This window comes from Eubalaena glacialis, chromosome 11 (genome assembly GCF_028564815.1).
Source record: "Eubalaena glacialis isolate mEubGla1 chromosome 11, mEubGla1.1.hap2.+ XY, whole genome shotgun sequence".
Lineage (NCBI taxonomy): Eukaryota > Metazoa > Chordata > Mammalia > Artiodactyla > Balaenidae > Eubalaena > Eubalaena glacialis.
Window position 1 is genome coordinate 26,081,690 of NC_083726.1, and position 23,176 is coordinate 26,104,865.

A 23,176-nucleotide genomic window follows, 5' to 3' on the forward strand; every position below is an offset into this window, starting at 1 on the left:
TCAGAATTTTCACTGACAATGAGTATTATCAACTTTCAATATCCTTGGCAAAATACTAGTAAGGCTGAAAATTTTTATCACATTTATTGGCCATTTCTGGTTTCTGTGAACTGGCAATTCACACACCTGACCTATCTTCAATAGGTTTCACATACCTTAGTGCTCTTTATATAGAAAGAATTCAAGCCCTTTGTTTATAAATCACTGCAATTTTTTTCCTGAGCTTATTTACATTTAAAGTATACAGCATTTGGGGCTTCCCTGGTGGTGCAGTGGTTAAGAATCCGTCTGCCAATGCAGGGGACATGGGTTTGAGCCCTGGTCTGGGAAGATCCCACATGCCGCGGAGCAACAAAGCCCGTGCACCACAACTACTGAGCCTGTGCTCTAGAGCCCGCGAGCCACAACTACTGAGCCCATGTCCTGCAACTACTGAAGCCTGCACGTCTACAGCCCGTGCTCAGCAACAAGAGAAGCCACTGCAATGAGAAATGAGAAGCCTGCGCACCGCAACGAAGAGTAGCCCCCCCTTGCCACATCTAGAGAAAGCCTGCACGCAGCACTGAAGACCCAATGCAGCCATAAATAAATAAATAAGTAAACAAACAAACAAACAAAACAAAACAAAAAAAAGAATCCATCTGCCAATGCAGGGAACACCGGTTCGAGCCCTGGTCCAGGAAGATCCCAAGTGCCGCGGAGCAACGGAGCCCGTGCGCCACAACCACTGAGCCTGCGCTCTAGAGCCCACGAGCCACAACTACTGAGCCTGCAAGCCACAACTACTGAAGCCCGCGCACCTAGAACCCGTGCTCCGCAACAGGAGAAGCCACCACAGTGAGAAGCCCGCGCACCGCAACGAAGAGTAGCCCCCCCTCGCCGCAACTAGAGAAAGCCCACGTGCAGCAACGAAGACCCAATGCAGCCAAAAATAAATAAATAAAATTTAAAAAATATATATATACAGCATTTAAAGTTTAGAAGTTTAATTCTTATGTAGTCAAATATATCCTTTTATGTGGTTTTTAATATATGAAAAAATTCTTGTTCTAAATAAGAATTTTGGAGATTTTCCAAGGAAAGATGCAGATCTTGTACGTTCTTTACCCATGTTTGTTGAAACAAATGGCTAGTAAATAAAATCACTCATATATTGGGTTCCTACTAAACTCATTTATCTTCAAACTCTAATTTAATACAAGAAATGCCTATAGTAAGAATTTAAAGTATTTCAATATCAGAACATAAGGATCTCCTCTATTCATTCATTGATTCATTTATTTATGGCTGCACTGAGCAGCATGTAGTATCTTGGTTCCCTGACTGGGGATGGAACCTGTGCCCCCTGCAGTGGAAGCGCAGAGTCCTAACCACTGGACCGCCAGGGAATTCCCACTCTTCATCCAATCTTTACAGTGCTGTCCCTCTTTAAAGGCAGTTTCAAAAACATCAGTAAGGCTATTATGGTAATGGTATCCAGCAAACAACAAAAGAAACAGGTGCACCATTTATGTTCAGAAAGCACAGGCACAATCCAAATGCATCTATCTTTTCTTCGGCCCTTCCCATCCATGAATGGATTACCTTCAATGCAGGCAGGCTGAAGCCATCTGTAAGGTTATGTGCTTCCTCTTCTGAAATCTGCTCTTCACTAAGTCCAAGGCCCAGCTCCTTAAAAGGCACCACACAGATGTAGTTGGTTACATTGTCACTCTCAGAGTTCAGGGGGTAGGTTAAATTAGGTTAAGGCAATCAACAAAGCCTTTTCATTAAAGCATAAAGAGTACAATAAAACTGTCCAAAATTACCTTTACTTATCTTTGTTCTGAACTTTGAGGAGATTTACATCAGTTTTTTAAAAAAGAAACTAATCTTAAAATCTAATATATTAATATACCTCAAATCTTACAGGATACTTGAGAATAAAATATCTTTATAGTTAGAGAATTAAAAGTTCAACTCTTCACAAGCGCTAAAGTGCTAATTTAGTTATTTTTCGCATCTACCTTTTGAAACTGTATTATGTACTTTATTGTATCATGGCTCAGGCCCTCACCACCCTACAGCAAATACTTCCTCTTTTCCTCCAAGTCTGCACACTGCAGGACATCATTACCTGACCGTTACCTGAAAACATAAACTACTGATGTAACTAACACTAAGCCTGTTCCATCTAGGTTGTTGACATAGACTGCTGTTCTGTTTCTGCCTTCCTCTTCCTCATGCGCATCTATCAACATTACTATGTGATTTCCTCCACTTTCATTGTTTTTGTAAAGAATTATATCCATACAATTCTTGATATTTGAACTCTTCATGCATTTATAACATATCCCTATTTTGTCGTATTATAATAATCTTTTGATATAGTACTAGGCGGAATCTATAAATATTCTATTTGTGAGATTGGTTTTTATTTGGAACTGAGATTATAGTATCTGCATAAATAAAATGATGTACTGTAGCTTTCTATCTAATCTTTTCTATGGTCTGAAATAGTTTTTTTTTTTTAAACTACAAAACCATCTGGACCAGGGAGTTAAACATTTTTTCATTCACTTAGTTTTTGAATAAGTAATATATTCACAGGATTAAAAATTTATAAGGGATTAAGGGGTATAATAAAAACTGCTTCCTACCTCTATCCCTTAGCCACCTAGTTCACCTACCCAAAGGCAAAGGCAATCACTGTTACCAGTATCTGGTGTATACTTCAAGATATTTTATGGTTATGTACATACATAAAAGGAAATCCAAATATAAATGTGTGTGTATGTGGGGATATATATATGTGTATATATACATGCACACTCTTATTTATCCCCTCATATATACAATCCCTTCTATGCACAAATGGAAGGGTAGTATAAATACTGCTCTGTGCAATTCGCTTTTTTTTTTTTCATTTAACAACATAATTTGGAGATCATTCCACAATAGTGCATCGAGACCTTTTATCACTTTTTTACAGCTGCACATTTTCCATTGTTTACATATATAACCAGGTGCTTTCTTTTTTTTTTTTAAAGTATTTGTTTATTTATTTATTTATGGCTGTGTTGGGTCTTCGTTTCTGCGCGAGGGCTTTCTCTAGTTGTGGCAAGCGGGGGCCACTCTTCATCGCGGTGCGCGGGCCTCTCACCGTCGCGGCCTCTCTTGTTGTGGAGCACTGGCTCCAGACGCGCAGGCTCAGCAGTTGTAGCACACGGGCTTAGTTGCTCCGCGGCACGGTGGATCTTCCCGGACCAGGGCTCGAACCCGTGTCCCCTGCATTGGCAGGCGGACTCTCAACCACTGCGCCACCAGGGAAGCCCGCTTTCTTTTTTTTAATGGAATTCTTTTTATTAATCTCCAGTTTCTGAATTCTTCCTAGGTCAGTTTTAGAGATTTGTGTTTTGATATGAAATGATCCATTTCTCCCTACAGTTTCAAAGTTGTGGCCACAAAGTTACAAATACTATCCCTTTATAATAATTTTAATTTCTTGCTCTGTTCTCATTACTAATCTTGTATATTTCTATTCTTTTTACTTTGATCAGGCACACGAGGGTTTATATAACTTACTGGTCTTTCCAAAGAAATAGTTGGTGGATACTTTTTTAATTCCTTAAGGTTTCTTATATGGAGAATATGATCCGGCCCCTGCCTACCTCTGAATCTCATCTCATACTCCGACTCCCAACTTACTGTGCTGCAGTCTTTGAGTATGATGGTCCTTTTTCTATACTCCAATCATACTAAATTCACTCCTGCCACAAGATCTTTATACTCGCTGGTCCATCTGACTGGAACTCCATCTCAAATCGAAGTTTAAATTGAAGGCCTTCCCCTATCATCCAATCAAAAACAGCAACACACCAATCACTCGCTATCCTATTCCCCTGGGGTTTTTTCCCTTTATAGCAAATATCTGAAAATATTCTGTTCAGTTTTTATTAATTATATCATCCACTAGAAGGCAAACTCCATAAGAACAAGGATCTTGTCTATCTTGTTCACTGCTAGGTTCCCAGTATCTAGATAAGTGACTGGCCCACGGAATTCATACCATCTGCAATCTTTGTTAGGGCCCTCGCAGCCCACCTCACTCCCAATCCCTCACTAAACTATAGGCTCCCCGAGGCAGGGACCATGTCTATTATGTGGACCACTGTATATCTAGTGACTAGCAAACTGCTTGGCATAATAGTCACTGAATGAATAACTACTTGCAGTTAACATCCCACACTGTCATATCTCTATTTCCTTCTGTATCTTTTCTTCCTTCTACTTGCAATGCACACTTTTATCCTCAAGGTCAACTCCTACTCATTCCTTGAGGGTCAACTCAGGTGTCGCTTCCCTGAAAGCCTTCTGTGTCTTCACAGAAGTCACAGGTCAAGTACATTGTCCTGCTATGCTGGAAGGCACCCTGGGCACTTATATTGTATTATGAATATCTACTGACTACACTCAAAAGTCTTTAAAAGTAGGTAGTACAGGTTTTTGCTCTGTCTTCCTAGCACATTGCAGGCAGGTATTTAGGCAGTAAACAAATTGAATAGACAAGTTCTTGACTAAAATGAAAATGCTTTCTCCCAATTTCCAAAGAGGTAATACAGTACAGTATGTGTATGTATGTATGTGTGTGTGTGTATGTATCTAGATATAGTAAATCTATACATATATAGAAAAGGTTTAAAGTCCTAAGTCCTACAGTCAAGACACAATTTCACCTCTTACTAATTGTGTGACACTGGGTAAATCCCATATAAAGTAGAGATTTTATTTAGTTTTCTCATAAAGTGGAGATAAGAAAATCTAGATGGAAAGGTTTGTATAAGGATATAATGATAGAACATAAAGCACTCTGTAAACTTTTAAGCATTATATTTATCAATGTTACAGTACTCAGCATACTGAAGGTACAAAGTAGTTTTTGCATCCCATTTACTCATAACTTACCTAACTAAATTTTAACTAAAATAAAGATCTTATACACTTTTATTTTCTAACAGACCTAATTTCCTGATTTAGTAAATTTAAGAGACAGACTTATTGTCATGCAGTCTTTAAGTGCTTATTATATACCAGACACTGCCTAAGCACTTTATATGCACCAATTCATTTGGTCTAACAAAAGCAGTCAGGAAGATTTTGTTATTATTGTCAGTTTACCAATAAATAAAGCAAGGTACAGAGAGTGAAGAAACTTGCTTACGGTCACCTACACAGTAACTGATTCAGCCCAAATTTAGACAGCCAATCTGACTCTAGAGCCTCTGTTTTTTGAAAGGGGAAGGATTTCCTGTTGCCAGTTTCTTTCCATGTCATGACGCAAATTTGTCATGTTCAGTAATTTGAAAAAATGTCTGACCTAGAGAAGCCAGGTTATTTTGACTTTATTCTTTGGACCAGTGAAGGGAGGGACTTCAAGTGTTTTCCTTGTTAAAAATGAGCCACATGAGAGCAGAAGAACTTTCTTCCTGTCTATTATTGTCATTCCCCTAGTTTTAAAATAGAAGTGATGATGGAAATAAGCTTCAAAATAGGCAATTTCAGTTTACAGTTAACTTTTATAGGATGCAGCTATGATATCTATTTTCAGGACTCTGGAAACATTGCTTATTCTTACATATAGACAGAAAAGGATATTTTTTCAGCATATATAGGGTAGCTAGCCTTGCTGCTTGAAAGTTGGCTCTTACAGTTCTGTAGACAGCTTTCCGAAGACCGATGAGATGCTGACTGGGATGCTGTCCAGCTTTATTAAATGGGCAAGCAGCACTGACCCTGTCAAGCAAACTTGAAAAGTAAAATGTGATACAACTGTACAGGTGTCCTAAAGTTTTTGTTTTCTAAATCCACAATTCTATTAAACTTAGGAAAAAAAATTCCTTTCTCATGATTTTCATTAGAAAATGCTTATAAATATCCCAACTCAAGTCTCATAAATAGACATTTCCCTGACACATATATAGCCACCAGAAAAAAGACAAATGAAAAATTAAAATCTCAAAGAATAAAGGCTTCCTCTGATATGGGGAAACAACAAATTTTAATTGAAATATAGTAGAACTGTAGGAATATTTATGTAAGAAACTGTAACTTTTTGATATAGACACTCTATCTGCCAGAATATACTAAAGTGGTACTACTTTACATTTAGTTTTCAAAACCTATGTCTACAGTAAGTATGAAAGCCTTAATTATAAACACTTTCACATTCTTAATATGCATTTACATATGTTCATCAATCATATTTTTGGTCATTTGTACAGAAAAATCAAATACTGTATAGAAATACATTCTGTACATTCATAAAAGTAGGGTAAAATGACTTACCCACCTGCAGCCACTGGCACTTACCTACTCAAAATGAAGTAGGGGACGCAGAAAGATAACAGGACCAGTGGCCAACAGGGGAATGCAAGTAGAAAGGCAAAGTAAGGGTTACTACGTAGTAGCATAGCTACTCTCAAAACTGTTCAAGAGGAGGCACATTTCATAAGCACTTTTCCAAAGATAAATGGGGAGCACCTATTTGCAACAACACCATGTAACATATTATGCTTTTATAAATGAAACTATGAGTGATTTCATATTACATAGTTTTCCAGACAATAAGTTTTTCACCTAACTAGTAGCCTCTCCTAATAGTAAAACAAAGTATTTGGAATTTATAAATTTCTTACACTATAACCACAAATTTGTAAAATAAGACATCTAACTCAAAACTTAAAAAAATGTTAAACCAAACTAAACACATTCAGGCATTAAAAATCTATAAAAAACAGGACAATGACGGATAGGCTTATCTTAAAATAAAGAAATGAGGCAAAGAAGGGTTAAATTATTTGCTAGAGAGGAAAAGTTGAGGTAGAATAAAACAGCACTAATATTTTCAATATATGGACACTATCGTTTGTGTTCCATTTTACTAACTCAGTCTTAAAAATGAAAATATTTCTAAAAAATTATGATTCAAAATTTATTATTCCTCATAATTTTTTCAATCCATTTTCCAGTTAGATGGAGACAAGTGAAGTACAATTGTTCCAAAAATTTTTCTGTCTGTCTGCATTTGAATAGATAGAAGTCATAATCCAGAGGGAAATCATGCCTAACGGGCCCATTTTAGCTCTTCATGCCAATTCTATACATATGGGTAAAAGTGGGACAATGACAAAAGGCACAGAATCCTCTATATAGGCCTAAGCATTAACTGGACACAGAGCCACTTTGCTTAACCTGTCAGTCCTCTTGTTGTGCAAGTCCAGGATGAAAAGGAGCTATATTACTTACTTAGTACGATTTTTAACTTTTAAAATTTGACACTCAATATTTGCTACGCTCTATCAACAAGAAGTGGACTTTAACTACAATGGAAGGACCAAAATTAACAGACACTAAGGACTGTTACATTTTGAATTAAGCAGAAAGAGAAGTTATAAAATCTCTCTCGTGTCTCAGGAGTTTAAAACACTGTTCCAGAACACAACAGAGTGAAGAATGAGAGGATTACTGGAGACTCTCCTACTTTCCTGTTTCATGATATTCCAAATAGAGCTTTTATGTCAAGATTGTTTAGGTACTACTCTAGAGTGAGCAGAGTGGAGGATGCAATGACTACCCAAGGTTCTTCTGCCCCCCTCTTTTCATGACTTTCCAGATACAACTAATTAAGAGCAACAATTATTCTCTGCCATATACTTACTTTCTCCCACCTATAGGTTGCAGATGTTATATGAGTTATATAAATTATTAAATATACTATACTACAACTGTCATCTGTAAGTGCTTAGCTGGCAGCCTAGTGTACGGGAAACAAGCTTTAGAGGCAGATGGAATGAACTTGAACATTTGCTCTACCGCTTATTATTGTATGCCTTTAGTTGTATGCAAAATTGTCTGGCATAGAATATGGAACATAATTGGTGTTTTCCCTTTAATAATAGAATAAATAGCCTATCCATCTGGTAGCTTAATACACTTACAGCTAGACTGTTGAATATTTAATTTCCCATATTAAATATCAGTGAGAGTATCTGAGAGTATCAGTGCCAAAATATCTACTAATATTAACCTAAAGAATATTATTAATACATGGCAAGATTTTTCAAAATGAATTCTTGTCAGATACATCTATCATGTAACCTGAGTAAAGAGAGCATCTGACGGTGAGTAAAGAGAGCATCTGACGGTGAGTAAAGAGAACAAGTATTTATTGGGTAACTACTGCATGCGAAGATCAAGGCTCTCTCTCTATATTATCTTATGTAATCACATGGTAACACACAGAAATAATCATGATTCTCAAAGCACTTTGGTTTCTCAAAGTAGAAAAAAGAATTATACTACTTATTAAATCTAATATATAATGTATTTATTCCTTCACTTAGCAGTTAACAGACTTTAATAAGTGCTAAAGAGAAACCTAGTTTTTTCTGTAAATACAAAACAAAAATGAAAATAGGTAACATTCTAATTTAACTACGTAGTAGAAAAGAATTATTTAAAAAATAAAATGAAAAATGAACTCACAGTGTAAATCCTCTGGAAATGACTTCAGTTTCTTGAATGAGACGTAAAGCTTTTCTCACGAGGTTAGTAAAACCTCGGCTATTTGTTGCTATATCTTCCAAATGGACATTGTATTTTTTTAGGGTTATTTGTAGTTTTGCTGTCCTCCATAATCTCAAAGCTCTTATGATCAGATAAACAAATAGAATCACTCCCCATAGCATCCAGGAAGATACAATCCACCAAGTGGGAAGCATAATGAGCAAACTAATGAAGGCAAATAGCACTGAGACATCCCTAGAATAGAGAAGCCAAAAAAATGATATCCATCAGTCCAGAGAAAGATGAGTTACTTTAGTCAGCAATTCAGGTTTCCTAAAATAGATAAAATGCTAGCTTCTTTATAAAGTATGACTTTATAAAATATGACATTTTAAAAAGTAATATGAAACAGTTAAAAAATATCTAGCACCACTGTCTAGTTGCTAGACACCCACTGTCTAGAGCTAATCAGTTTAGGTAAAGGACATAAATAGGTATCTTCTGAAAAAACCTTTTTTTTTTAAGATATGTGCTCTTTAACCTAAAAACAAATTACAGATTTTAAAATCTGATTTTACAAATATAAAATTTAAAAAAACTTTAATTTTTACTAATTTTTACTACTAAAAACCTTTAATATTTGGAGATATCATGAGGTCTTTTCCCCTAAAATTAGACTTTAATTATCTGTGCAAAAAACATATAATACCTCAAGAAAATATAAGCATTTTTCCAATTAGAAATAATATATACTTCATGAGTAATTGCTTTGAATAAAGTCATCTTATTTTATTTTATCATTAATTTTATTTTTTATTTTATCATTAATTTTAAATAACCATCACCACAATTCTGGAATATACATATTTATTGCAGACCGTAATATGGACAAGCTTTGTATTTTTATACTGCTTTAACTGAAGTCAAAATATGTATGAATTTTTTTTAATTTAGGTCAATTACAAATCTACAGACTAACATACATCATTCAAGCAATGAAGGCTTAGATGAAAATGTGAAAATATAAGAAAGAGGTAAATATAGGGGAGCTGTATCTGAGGATATCCGAAAAACAACATCAACACTACTTGAAGACAGTTATATAGTCAAACTATAAAGAAAATGTAAGAATGCTTCTTAATAAATATTTGCCTGCCCTAATTTCCCTTGGAATCCTTTACTGTTAGACAATATTGGTAATATCATAAAGCAAAATCTCATCATATACTTTTATGTATTTATAGCAAAGTCTATAACGTATTTATAGGACTCAGAATTGCTTAATGACATTTGAGGTCAAAGAAAACTTGAATATAAAGTTATAAAATTCTTAAAACCTATGCTTCCTTCTAGCAGCTCCTTAAGTTCTTATATTTTTAAAGGATAAGATGCTTTACTTCATCATGACATCTGAGTGACTACATATTTGGAAAACACCATACTTTGCTATCTATTACAATATGAAGCATTTGTAAATGTGACAGGAAAGACAGATAAATTCAGAACACTGAGGCCAATGAATGTAACTGCCCATATAACTTGAACAGTTCGAGCAATAATTTAGTTCATTTAATAAACTCATACTTTAATAGGAAGAGGATATTAACAGTTCTGTATATATAATCCCTTTTTACTATACATATATATTTCTTTTTAAGAGATTATGGCCTGAGACTTCTGCATTAGACCCAAATACTTTAAGTGGTTGACAAGTTTTAAGACAGTTTGAATTGTCTATTGTCTATGATCTCTTCTCACCCAACAAAGCAGAAATCAACTGTTTACCTCCATGCCCCATGTCCTATCCTTGGTGTCTCTACAATGTAATTATTACATAATCTATTAATGGTAAAGAAACATAAAGCACTGGCTAGGCCTTCATGCGCACATGTGTATAGGTATACAGGTAAGAGAGATTTTTTTTTTGGCATATGTTTTACCTGCTTATTGGGTTGTTAAACACAGCACTAACTATACTGAGTTGAAAGTATATAATAATCAAACTGGATATATTTTCCACTTTCACTTGAAATAGTATTTACTTTAGAAAGGGACTTTTTTTTTTTTAACCTCTGGCATATCATTACATTAATTAAAATGCTAAAGTGTTTATAATGCCTTTATAATGGAGAGCGTGATGATGGATTTCCTCTGGTAATACTCTGTATGCAAGCAACGGATAGATGTTTTCTGGACAGTACCAAATATTAGGGGTCGCCAGGGAGCAAAGTGTTGGAAGGTGTCCATTTTCCTGTTGTTGAGGTTGCCCTGCAGACAGGACACTGGGATCAAGTAGCTCAATCAGTTCCACATCCTCTTGTAACAGGACTTCCTGTTGCAGGATGGTATGTAGTGAGTCGAGTCGGAATCCAATATCCTTGCCATTAAAAGACCGGAAGAGAGGTATTAATACATGCATAATTTTGTATTAAATATTAAGCTCCTACCATGCTAATAAAATTAGAGGTGTTTATTTTCAGTACAGACTCCAAGAAGAACAATAGTCAACCTATTCTCAGTATGATGGAGAGGGTTTTATTTTCATTATAAATGTGAAACAATAAAGACTGAGGTAGACATTATGGAGCCACATGTGAGTGAAATATATATTTTTAATAAACAGATGTGAAGTAATTAGATTAATAAACCTATTGAGTTAAGCCTAATTAATTAAATTGTTGGAAAACAACATGGAAAATATAATCCTGTAACAGAAGATGCTGTCCCTGGATGCTGTAACAATATAGCCAATACCTAAGAATTACATCAGCAGGATCAAGGCTTTCTAAAAATGGACATTTAGAATGTATTAAAAATACATCATTAAGGAATATAATACAAAATGACAACAACATGTGCATAGCACTTTATAGTTTACAAAATGCTTTCACATATACAAGCTTATTTATTCCTCCCTCTTTTCCTTCTACCCACCTATCAAGGAATACATACCAGGCAACATGCTTGACATCAAAAGCATAAAAAAATGAACAAGACATACAAGACTTTACTCTTAGAGAGTTCATAGTCTAACGCAGAGGACTGAAAAGTAAGTGCAAAGAAGTGCGATGAGGTATAACTAGGTTATTATGAAAATGGCATAGAAGGAACAAAACCTGCAACAAAGAGAAAGTAAAAGAGGTGATGCCTAAACTGAATCTTAAAGGATGAACCAGATGAAAGAGTTGGAAGAATGGGATGAGACACAATGAAAGCAAGTCTCTTCTAGTTTGGGGACCTGCAAGTCACCAATATTAGTTTTTGCAGAGTGTACCTGGTGGAGAGGTGAGAGATGAGGTAGCAATGTTAGAGCAATTCTCACAGTAACCCTGTGATGTACATTATCATCCTCCTGTCCATTCTACAGAGGAGAAAACTGAAGCTCAAAGAGATTAAGTAACTTTCCAGGATTATGATTTCAAACCCTAAGTCTTTGGTAGTTGATTCTTCTTCCCTGAATATAGTCTTCTCTACCAGAAAATTTAGTTTTATGTTGTATTAAACTTAGGAATAGGGAGATACTATTGTATGATAAAAATAAAGAGAACTTTTAATGGACAAGACCCTTAGCAACTAAAGTAAAACCAGTTAGGTCTAGGGTTTGAGGGCAGTGGGTTTGCTCTTCTTAATCATTCCCGCACCACAGATTCTAGCTGCAGCTAACCATGAGGACTTAAGCAGTGATCCATACACTAAGAGCACATATCCTCTTGATCATGGGCTATACATCACTTTTAGAGAAGGAGAATATTTTTAATATTAGGCCTATTTGGATATATTTCTTTTAATTATCTAAAAAAAAAAAAAAACTCAGTGGAATGCTGATCTTCCTTTTAGCCTATATGGCTTTTTTACCATCTACTGATATGCCCTGCACATACCTCTGCAGCACTTTTATGGTTCATATTTGAACTACTGCCTCCTCTCTCTTACAATCCTAACATTAGGAACCACTTAGTTTTTCGACATTCCACCCCACTTTCATAAAGAGAGAACAGCACAACTCACTTTATATTACTGTTGGGGGTGGAGAGGGGGAAGTGGGCTGCAGGGTAGCGACAGCAGGTGGGCAATGGAAGGCAGGAGAGCAGGGGGTGGAGCATGGTAGCTTTTCCAGTAATCCTTAAAATAAACCTTCACATATTGGCCTTATAATTTGGTTTGGATTCCCCAATCAGACATGACCATATTCAAATACAAGTATTAAAAATAAAACTTTTGCTACAAAAACTTGAAATCAGGCCTTTTATGAGACCTCTATGTAATTGTATAGGGGTAAGTTTAAAGAAGCCTAATTAAATGAAGGCTAAGGCTGACAGAGAGGGGGAGGCTGTTAGTGCAGATTGGGAACTCTTCCTCTGCACAGATCCTCTTATGGGCATGCCGCTTAATCAGGAACTCACTTTCTTCAACACCACTCCTTGGCATGAGACCTGTTGCAGAACTGGGATAAAGCCTCCCCAAAACCAGTGTGATTCGAGGCAGTATTAATAGTATGGGTGCTCTGTGCTGGGGGGAGGTGTGCTATGTGAACTTTGGCTCGCCCTCAACAAGTCTCAGTGTCAAGACTTAGTTAGTGCCTGGGTTTATATTTTGGTCCCACAACTTAAGCAAGTTAATAACCTTTCTGTTCCAGTTTCCTCATTCTCAAAGTGAGGATAATAACAGTACCCACTTCACAGGGTTGTTGCAAGGATTAAATAAGTAAGTATTTATAAACTACTAAGAATATCTGGCGCGCAGTAAGCGCTATGTAAGTGTTAGCTGTTAGTGTTGTTAGTACATATGAAATAATTGAAAATACAATAAAGAAAAGCTCACAGAATACAAAAACTTACAGAACATAGCATAGAAAATTAATACGAGGTGGTTGCAGAAAATAAGAGATCCAACAGACTGAAGTTTCTGGGAAAGGCCTTGAGGAAGAGCTAGTACCGCTTATTGGAAAGATTCCAATAATAGAAAAATGGAACAAATTTCACAGTATAGTAGTACAAATATAGACATAGAGAATAGGCAAGGAATAAAAGAAAAGGAAGAGTGTATTGGGCTGATGAAAATATTGGGGGATAAAGCTGGAAAGGTAGATTAGGGCCAAATTACGCAGACTCTTTCATGCCAGCCAAAGTGATGAATTGGACTTGATTTGATAGGTAGTAGGGATCTTTTTAGAAGTTAAACAGAGAAATAGCATGAGAAGATAACTTAGGAAGAATTCCGCTTGGATGGAATGAAAAGACTATGAGAAGCACAGCTAAAGAATAAAGAGATTTCTATTTTGGCCCCTAGGGATGGAGAAGAGAACTTATTCATGTGTCAATATACTTCAATGATCTTACACACTTTTTAATATACAGTGTTATTTAATAAAGCTGATGAGGATCAAGTGAAATAATGTATGATAGCACTTTATAGGCTAAAAAGCACTTAAAAAGTGCCAATACCACTAACATCATACTTGCTATAAAGGAATTTTTTTTTAATCTTTAAGAAGAAAAGTACTACCTTAATGAAAATGAACAATGGTAAAATGTTCAGATATCATGGAGCAATTGCCAGTATCTTTATAAAAGGAAGAGACTGGTTCAATATCTGTATAGCTAACAAAATTTAAAATGTTTCGTAATCAAGGGGAAAAGTCAAGCAATCTCATGCCAGATGCTAACTGGGCAATTCCTTGTTGCATTACTAGTAAACTATTTCTCAGGAATGTACTTCCTACAGTTCTGCATAATATAAGCACAGAAGGGATGCATTCAGAAGCTGGTACTTTATAGTGAAATATGACATGAAGCATGTGGCCAATGACAAAGAACCAAGAATGAAAAGATCAGGACTATGCAGACTATGATTAAACCACAGAAAAATGTATATGGATCCATATACCTTACCACAGTCCTAGTATCACTGAAGAATGAGGATGGCTCCATCTGGCTAGAGATGATGTCTACGTAGATGATAAGACACTTCATTGACCTTTTCAACACACCTATGAAGATGAAACCCTGAACAGAGAACTTGCCCATACAGATTGCTAAAAAAGTAATTTTAGTCAGTCAAAACATAGTAATACTCATGCTAGAAAGGTGGTACATTATAATGAAAAGAGCCTGGGCTTTGAAACCAGGAGACTCGAGTTCAAATTCTGATTCACTTTCTAGCTGAACATTCTTGAACAATTCACTTAATAAGTATTTTTAACCAAACTGAAATGTCTGAACCTCAGGCTTCCAAATGGTAAAACACACTAAACCTTATACAGGGTTTGGATTAACAAATCAAAATGTGAAAGCACTCTGTAAACATCCTTTGACAAATGATAGTTTACAAGAATGATAATTATCATCTTAAGGTCACAGGGCAGCAGAAGATTCTGAAATCTGCTTACTTGTGAGAGCCATAAGAATTTTAAAACTTTAATTTTTTTAGCTATATTACCTAGACTTCATATTGTTAGGATGTACTCCCTCTTGGGGCTCAGAGATCAAGCTAGTCTTTGGGAAATTCTGTGATTTATCAGTCCCGGAAGACTAAATTTTACATATGAAGTTGTCAGAGAATGATAGATTAATGATAAATAAATTAGGGAGGAACCACTCTTGATTTTGCCCAAACTTTGTAATCATAGGCTGTGGAATAGAGACAGTCAAGTTCCTAATGAAAAGGGGGAGGATCCCACTAATAGATCTATTCCCTTCCTCACGGAGAGGAATACCTGTCAATGGAGGAAGACGGCAGCAGGAAATGAGTAATCTAACAAATAGGGCTTCAATAATTACCAGAATATCCTATTCTCAGTGGCTAATAACCTCTTAGAAGACCTATGAAATACTACTAATGAGTCCAAATGCAAAGATCCCCAGTTACTGAAGAACTTCCTTTCCTTTTTTTTTCCTTAGGTGATACAAACAAACTTTAACACTTCATGAAGCAGACAGTCTCCTTTTGAAGAACAGCCCAGAATTTCTAATCAAAATCAATCACTGCCCAAATCAGTAGCAAAACAAATTCGGATTCATCAATTTTCTCACTAATAAACCGGAGTCCTGAAAAGTGACAAAAAAGAAGTAAAGTGAACACTCACCAACTTGTGAAGTAAGTCATCATTCTTACTGCACTGAACCAAAATCCAACTTTTGATGGTTTCAGCCACTTTTAACAGGATGCCTCGCTGAAGATGAATGACATTGTAAAGGATTATTAAAGCACACCTCAATAGCAGAAAAACTTCAAATAAGTTACTTCTAATTAATCATAATTTTTATCAGAAAAAGGAAGAAAAAAGTCATCTAGGTTATATTATATGCTTTGCCAGTGTGTTGCAGCCTCCTTATTAGATCCCCAGTTTACTCGCACATCAGAATCACCTGGAGGATTCAGTCAGAAACATACTCCTGGGCCCCCCAACTAAAGATTCAGATTCAGTGAGTTGGAATGAGACCTGTAAACCTACGTATCTTGGGTACACTATATACTACCTATGTCCACATGACGATGGTATTGGGTATGTATTTCAAAATGAAAACCAAGTACTCCAAGTTCTCAAATATTAAGAGCATTTCATTCTACAATACTAAGGCAGAAAGATATTTTAATCAATTTTAGAAAAACTGTCTCATATTGAAATAAAAGTTTTATTATTGAATCAATCAAAAATTCAATTTACCTTAATAGCCCATTTCCTGAGCAGGCCAGTAAATGGAGTTTACATTCACTGAGTGACTATTATATTCCAGGTACTGAAAAAGGGTCATGGGAACAAAGATGAATATACATAACTGCTGTTTTCAAGAACTTAGAAGAGACAGTACAAATAATTACAAACCAATGTAAAATCTGAAAAAGTGTGGGAAAAAGGAGGTCAAGAGGAGCTGACACTGGAGCTAAGCCCTAACAGTTGAATAGGAATTTAATAACAATGGAGGGAAGAACACTCCAGGCAAGGGGAAAGAATGAATAAAGGAGAGAGCCATGGAAGTACATGCCATTGGGGATAGTGGCATAGTTTGGGACAGCTAAGACCCAAGGGAAGAATAATGAAGTTTAAAAGGTACACTGAGATAGGTTTTAAAAGACTGTGGTCTTAATAATAGTTTAGAATTTATCCTGTAGACTGTGAGGAGTCACCAAAGGTTTTTATGTAAGGAAGTGAAACAATAAAAATCAGCACTTTAGAAAAATAACTGGCAACACTGCAGAGGCTGTACTAGCAGGGAATGAGTGTTGCCAAGAAGCATGATTAGAAGGATATACAACAGCCCAGCTAAATAATGATAAAGGCTTGAACTAGGGTAGCAAAAATGGTAATAAGGATTGGCTTTTAGAGACAAAGAAGTTGAGTCACTTAATGACCAAATCAATGTGGGAGTGATGGGAAATTGCAAGATAATTGAGAGGCTGGTAATTTGGGAATACAGAAAGAATATTTTGTTTCAGGAGTGCTGAGAAAAAAAAGTTGTTTTAGACATATTGAATCTGAGTTGCCTGGAGCACAGGCAAATGGAAAAGTCTAAGAAGTATCTGGAACTCAGTGAAAATGGAGAATAAACAAAAGGGGCCAATGAGGGTAAGAAAGTAGATGAGATAGCTCAGAGAAAACAGATCAAGCAAAGAGGACTGATGCTGAAACTTTGTGGGAGGAATGTTTAAGAATAATCACAGGAACAGAAACCAGAAAAAAATATACAGAGAATGAATATTCATGAAAAGAATACCAGTACAGACTACTCAATAAGTACTCTAACAATCACATTTTTAAAAAAAGTTTAAAAAGGGTGATTAATGCTAATGACTGTTTCATCATGAACTCATACAGAAAATTTGCTTTCCAAAGAAAATAACTGCTACTTCATAGCTTGAACACAATTTGGGGGGCAATTCTAAAAATATATCCCCTAAGAAGGAATAACAAATCTTTCTAAAATTTAGCTGCCTCATATCTAGAAAAACTCCATTTTAGAAAGATATAGCTTGTACAGCTGAAATGTGTAACATGAAGACTAAATGAATTTTCTAGACATGTGGTAATTTTGAAAAACACCCTCTGGCTATGCTTTTTACTGTTCCTCTATTTCTAAGAGGATGAAATTTTAAACTCTCATTTATTTGTAAATTAATAACAACATTTCTATATGTAAAAATACCTGTCATAAATGAAAATTAAATACTTACAAAACCCAAGTTTACACACACACACTCACACACACAAGAGGTCAATGTCCATCTCCTGCCCCAACACTATCCCTTGGCCCATTCTTTGTCTTTTGTTGCCAAGTAATCTCAAATTCAAATTTTAGTCTGTAAATAATCTTTTATTTTTATTATTTTTTTAAAAATATTTATTTATTTGGCCATGCCAGGTCTTAGCTGCGGCACTCAGGATCCCCACTGCAGCATGCAGGATCTTCAGTTGCGGCATGCGAACTCTTAGTTGCAGCATGTGATATCTAGTTCCCCGACCAGGGATTGAACCTGGGCCCCCTGCGTTGGGAGCGCGAAGTCTTAGCCACTGGACCACCAGGGAAGTCCCAATAATCTTTTAGATATATCTTTAGATTTTGCTTTCAAAACTTTTCCCAGGAACGTTCATATTTGAAAGGAGCAAGGAGAAGAAAGGGTTTAAGTACAGAGGACTCTTGCTCCCCTAACTCCCACCTTGTGAGTGTTAGTGGGAAAAAAACCCCATTTCTCTGGTGTTTACTCTGCTGTTGCAATTGGGCCCAGCTTGGTTACCTCACATTTTACAGTTTTTCTAAGAAGTACAGAAGGAAAGATCTTTTCCTTTCTATCACACAGAGTAAATGACTAATTGAAAACTTTAAAATCCTCCTCCCAAAAGGAACTTGAATTATAATAAAACACTGATTAAACTAGAATGCTTAAGAAATGAGGTAATCTGGTTACATTTTTTTCTGTTAAATTAGAATTCCTTTTGTTAAAACTGAAATGTACTGGAATTTTTCTGATTTTAATAAACACAGCTAACAGAACATGAATCAATCTAGTAAATGTATTTTATAGAACATAATTATTGGTGGCTTCTTCTAGTATCTCAGCCTCACGATGTACATCAACTATGAAATATTCACTGTATAAAAGTATATGATACTACAGATATAAAGGGCATCAGAAATTGAGGTAAATACACCCACTCCATCATATATCCTTGAAACTGTTTATTAAGTATTAATATGCTTTCTTATAATTTGCATTCTCTTTAAAACATTTTTTTTGTTTTGTCTGCACTTGCTATCCCACTATTTTTTTCTTTTTTTTTGAAATTAGTTATCTATTTTATACATATTAGTGTATATATGTGAATCCCAATCTCCCTCAAAGAAAAAAATTCTAGTTACTATAGGAATCCTATAGTTGGGTTCTCATTAAGGTTTTAGTTTATTTTTCTGGTTCCTTCCAGATAACTTCAATGTTTAAATATGTAATATATTTTAATCTTCAATCATATTAATTTTAATTCATTATACAAACTACCCATGAGATAGTCTAAAACAGCAAGGATTCATGTTTATCTAAACAGACACGTACTACTGATGAAATAAAAATTAAAGTCTTACCAGTGCAAGGGAGAACATGGAGGTGCCAACAAGGTGTTTTCTTGTTTTTGTTTTTTGCAAGGATAAGGGTAAAGGCAGTTTAAATAATCAGTAAAGAACAAAAGATTGAGTCAAAGAGAATGAGTATGCCTTCTTACTTTTGGCAGGGCTCTTGCAGGAGGCTTTTGTTGTCCCTCTGTCACTGTGCATTTTTCTGGTTTTGGTGACAGAGAAGAACATACTTCGAAGTCTGTGTGTCCCAGATCCTGTAAGTACTGGTAAAGTGGAGAATTCTGAAAGAGACATATAAAGTAAATTTCAAGATCATTACTACAGTTGACCCTTTAACAATAAGGGTTTGAACTGTGGGGTTCCACTTTGATGAAGATTCTAAAAAATAAATACATATTATAGCACTACACAATGGAGGGTTGGTTGAAGCCCAGGAAGAGGAACTGAGAACAGAGAGGGCTGACTGTGAAGTTATACGCGGGTGGGTGCCTCTAACTCCCCTATGTTTCAAAGATCAACTGTATTTCAGAAGTTTTAGAGGCCAAATTCAACATTATGACAAGTATGCCCAAATTCTTTAAGGCTTCTTCTATAAAGAATTGAATTATCTGTCACAATGCCACGTAACATTAAAAAAAAAAAAAAATCAACAAACAATTCAACAGAGTAATCCAAAAAAGGAAAAACTAAATAAAACACAGACTTTTTTCTTTGAGTGAGTACCAGCAAGAAAAAATGAATTTAGGAATGTAAGTAGATTTGTTAAGCAATTTCTTTGTCCACATTTTTGTAGTATTAGAATAGATTGCTTCATAATAGCTAATCCTGGCTAAAGATAGCTCCGAAAAGGACCTACAGTGAAAAATAGTTATTACTTGAAGCCAAGAAGAATTAATCAATGATCATACTATATCAATTATAAATTTATCATACCATATTAATTCATTCAAGCACAAATGAGTATTATGTATCATATGCCAGCACTGTAAACAAACTTAAAACTCCAAGAAAGTTGGAGTTACCTAAAATATGCCTACATACAAGCATATAGCAAATAAGAGAGGTAGGTTTGTGCAGGTTAAGAACACAAACTCTGGAGCCAGACTGCGGATTCAAATCCCAATTCTCCCTCTTATTAGCTTGGTAACCCATGGCAATTTATGATCCTTCTCTGCTTCGGCTGTCTCATGTAAAAACAGGAATAATAACTAATACCTAACTCATAGAGCTCTTACGAGGACTAAATAAATATAAAGCATTTAGAACAGTCCTTGGCACATAGTAAGCATTCAATTTATACCTCAACTTTACATAAGCTATGTGGAAAGAGCACAGGTTTTGGAACAGACCAAAAAAAAAAAAAAGAACATCAAACAGAAACATCATCATCACTATTGAATGAAAATCCATGGGACAACTCTTTCTAGATAAGTGGCAAGCTTTAATTTTAACTTTTAGTCTTCTCTAAAGCACAAAGTTGGTAAATGTTTAAAATAAATCTTGATTCCATTCAACAAGATTTTTAATACTTAAAAAAGACATTATGTCAGATACTAGAGATACAATAACAACAACCACCAAAACAACAGCCACTCAGATGACATAGTGCTATGTGGCAAAACCTCAACTAAGCATTTTACATGCATCGTCTCAGTTAAGGTTTACAACAAACTAAATTACCATCATCATTACTACTGTTATTCCCATTTCATAGATGAGGAAAGATTCACTCAGCTAGAGAAAGCAGGATAAGTCTGACTCCAAAGCCAGTGCTCTGAAATATTGTGCTATATTACCTAAAATTACAAATAGTCCCTCCTGTGTTTAGAGAGGAAGACACCAAAGAAGCTTACTTATAGTTTAGTACAGAGACACGAAGCAAATTAATAATTACAGGAATGTATTGGTTGCTATGGAAACAGGAGGTAGCTAAATTAGACCAACGCTTTTAGGGAATGTATCTTTGAGTTTGGAAAAATGAGGAAGAGTGGGAATTTGCTGGACTGGTAGCAATTCACTGGATATTAACTTGAGGGAACAGGAAGATGAGTCAGATGCCTTCCTTTTAAGCTATGTTTAATTTCTCTTTTGAGAAAAATATGCAAAAATTTTAAAAATAAGGAGGAAGAATTTACTGTCTTATCCCTGTTATCAGACTTAAAATCTCTGGTGGCACAAATGGTTAATCTTTTTATCACCCATAATGTATCTTCAAATATTGCCTTGAGTTACTCAATCTGTATTTTCAAACTGAACTGTGAACCCCACCCTGCTCTGCCCCCAGAGTGGCAAAAGAACAAGAACGCTAGCTCTTTGGGCTGACCTTTGGAAAAGTTTACATACTTTAGAAAAAAACCCAAAACTTGTTTTTAAGGCAGTAGAACCCTTTCTTCAAATGAACTCCCATGGGGAAGAACAATAAATAAGATGGATCAAAGTGGAGTTACTCTAATTCAAGGGTCATCAAACTTCTTCTGTAAAAGGCCAGATAGTAAATATTTTAGGCTTTGCAGGCCATATGGTCTCTGTTGCAACTCATCAAGTCCGTTGCAGTAGTGTGAAAGCAGCCACAGACAATATATAGACCAATGAATGTGGTTATGTTCCAGTAAAACCTTATTTATGGAAATACCAAACTTTATAATTTTCATGCATCACAAAATATCATTCTTTTGATATCTTCCCCAACCATTAAAAAAATGTAAAACACCATTCTTTGTTCACCAGCCATATAAAAAAGGCACAGCGGGAGTACAAATTGGCCCAACAGCCTTAGTCTGTTGACTCCCAACTCAATTAAGATCATGAGGTACACTCTTGCCTGCTAATTGTTCTCTGGGAGGAGGGCTGGGGGCTGGGGACGGGGCCAAACCTCTTTTTATTCACACTGTAATGTCCTTCCTTACAGCACACTTAGCTGATGTTAAGTCAGCACTGACCACAATATCCCTTCCTTTTCCAGCTTATGTCACAGCTCACAAAATAACAAAATGGAGTATCTGTAACACAGATTTTTAAGAAGTGATTCCACAGAAGAGATACAATGAATACTTTGTTCTCCCTTTTTGTTTGCACATTAACTAAGAGCATACACACTCAGTTTGGATCACCATAGTCTGGAACACTTGTTATTTCATATTTCACAAAACAGCAGCATTAATTGTTTACCTTGTGTACTACTGATAATGTCCAACGGTGTCTTTAAAAAAAAAATTATTGATTGATTTATTTATTTTTGGCTGTGTTGGGTCTTACGTTGCTGTGCGCGGGTTTTCTCTAGTTGCAGCGAGCAGGGGTTACTCTTTGTTGTGATGTGCGGGCTTCTCATTGTCGTGGCTTCTCTTGTTGCAGAGCACGGGCTCTAGGTGCACAGGCTTCAGTATCTGTGGCACGTGGGCTCAGTAGTTGTGGCTCACGGGCTCTAGAGCACAGGCTCAGTAGTTATGGTGCACGAGCTTAGTTGCTCCGCAGCATGTGGGATCTTCCCAGGCCAGGGTTCGAACCTGTGTCCCCTGCATTGGCAGGCGGATTCTTAACCACTGTGCCACCAGGGAAGCCCCAACAGTGTCTTTTGATATGGTAATTCTACCAGTAACTTATTCCGACTTTTCTCCAAACAAAACTTCTCAATAACTTTTTGGCTGGTTCATAAGCTTCTGGTCAAAGGTGTGACATACATACCCATTTGTGCTACGCAACTATGAATGATGCCTTAGCAGTTCTGGTTTCTTCCTCATCTTTAGTGATAGAATTCATCACTTTCAGCCTAGAAAGCACTGTTTTACAGTTCTGGAAAATTCTGGCTTGCCAAGGCCATCATTGTACTTTGTTTCATGGCTTTATGTAACTAAGTTTTTGGCAAAATTTCAGAGTAGACCACCTCTGGAGACAAGGGATGAAGGTACTGCAGGTCCAATAAAATGTTAATTCCAGTCATCATCGTATTTCATGTCTGCACTCTTCTCTTTTTGGTTGTTAATGCAAATCATATCACTTTCTAACACATATAAACTCAGACTATACGAACACTAAAGCTCTACTGACTATGTTTATGATAGTATTCTGAG

General features: G+C 35.9%; 1 protein-coding gene across 10 annotated transcripts in view; it reads right to left on the reverse strand.

The window, feature by feature from the left end:
- VEZT (vezatin, adherens junctions transmembrane protein) overlaps nucleotides 1-23,176 on the reverse strand; it is a 108,150-nt gene that overhangs the window by 54,055 nt on the left and 30,919 nt on the right. For 4 of the 10 annotated variants that reach the window (XM_061206492.1, XM_061206485.1, XM_061206491.1 and 1 more), the window contains exons 2-7: nucleotides 19,256-19,390; nucleotides 15,629-15,715; nucleotides 10,746-10,921; nucleotides 8,524-8,799; nucleotides 5,635-5,784; nucleotides 1,585-1,732 (exon numbers count right to left, since the gene is read on the reverse strand). In XM_061206492.1, coding sequence (XP_061062475.1) covers nucleotides 1,585-1,732; nucleotides 5,635-5,784; nucleotides 8,524-8,799; nucleotides 10,746-10,921; nucleotides 15,629-15,715; nucleotides 19,256-19,390 — 972 coding nt within the window. Of the gene's footprint in view, nucleotides 1-1,584; nucleotides 1,733-5,634; nucleotides 5,785-8,523; nucleotides 8,800-10,745; nucleotides 10,922-14,435; nucleotides 14,550-15,628; nucleotides 15,716-19,255; nucleotides 19,391-23,176 lie in introns of those variants that run through there. The other 6 variants (XM_061206486.1, XM_061206493.1, XM_061206494.1 and 3 more) reach the window with 5 other exon arrangements.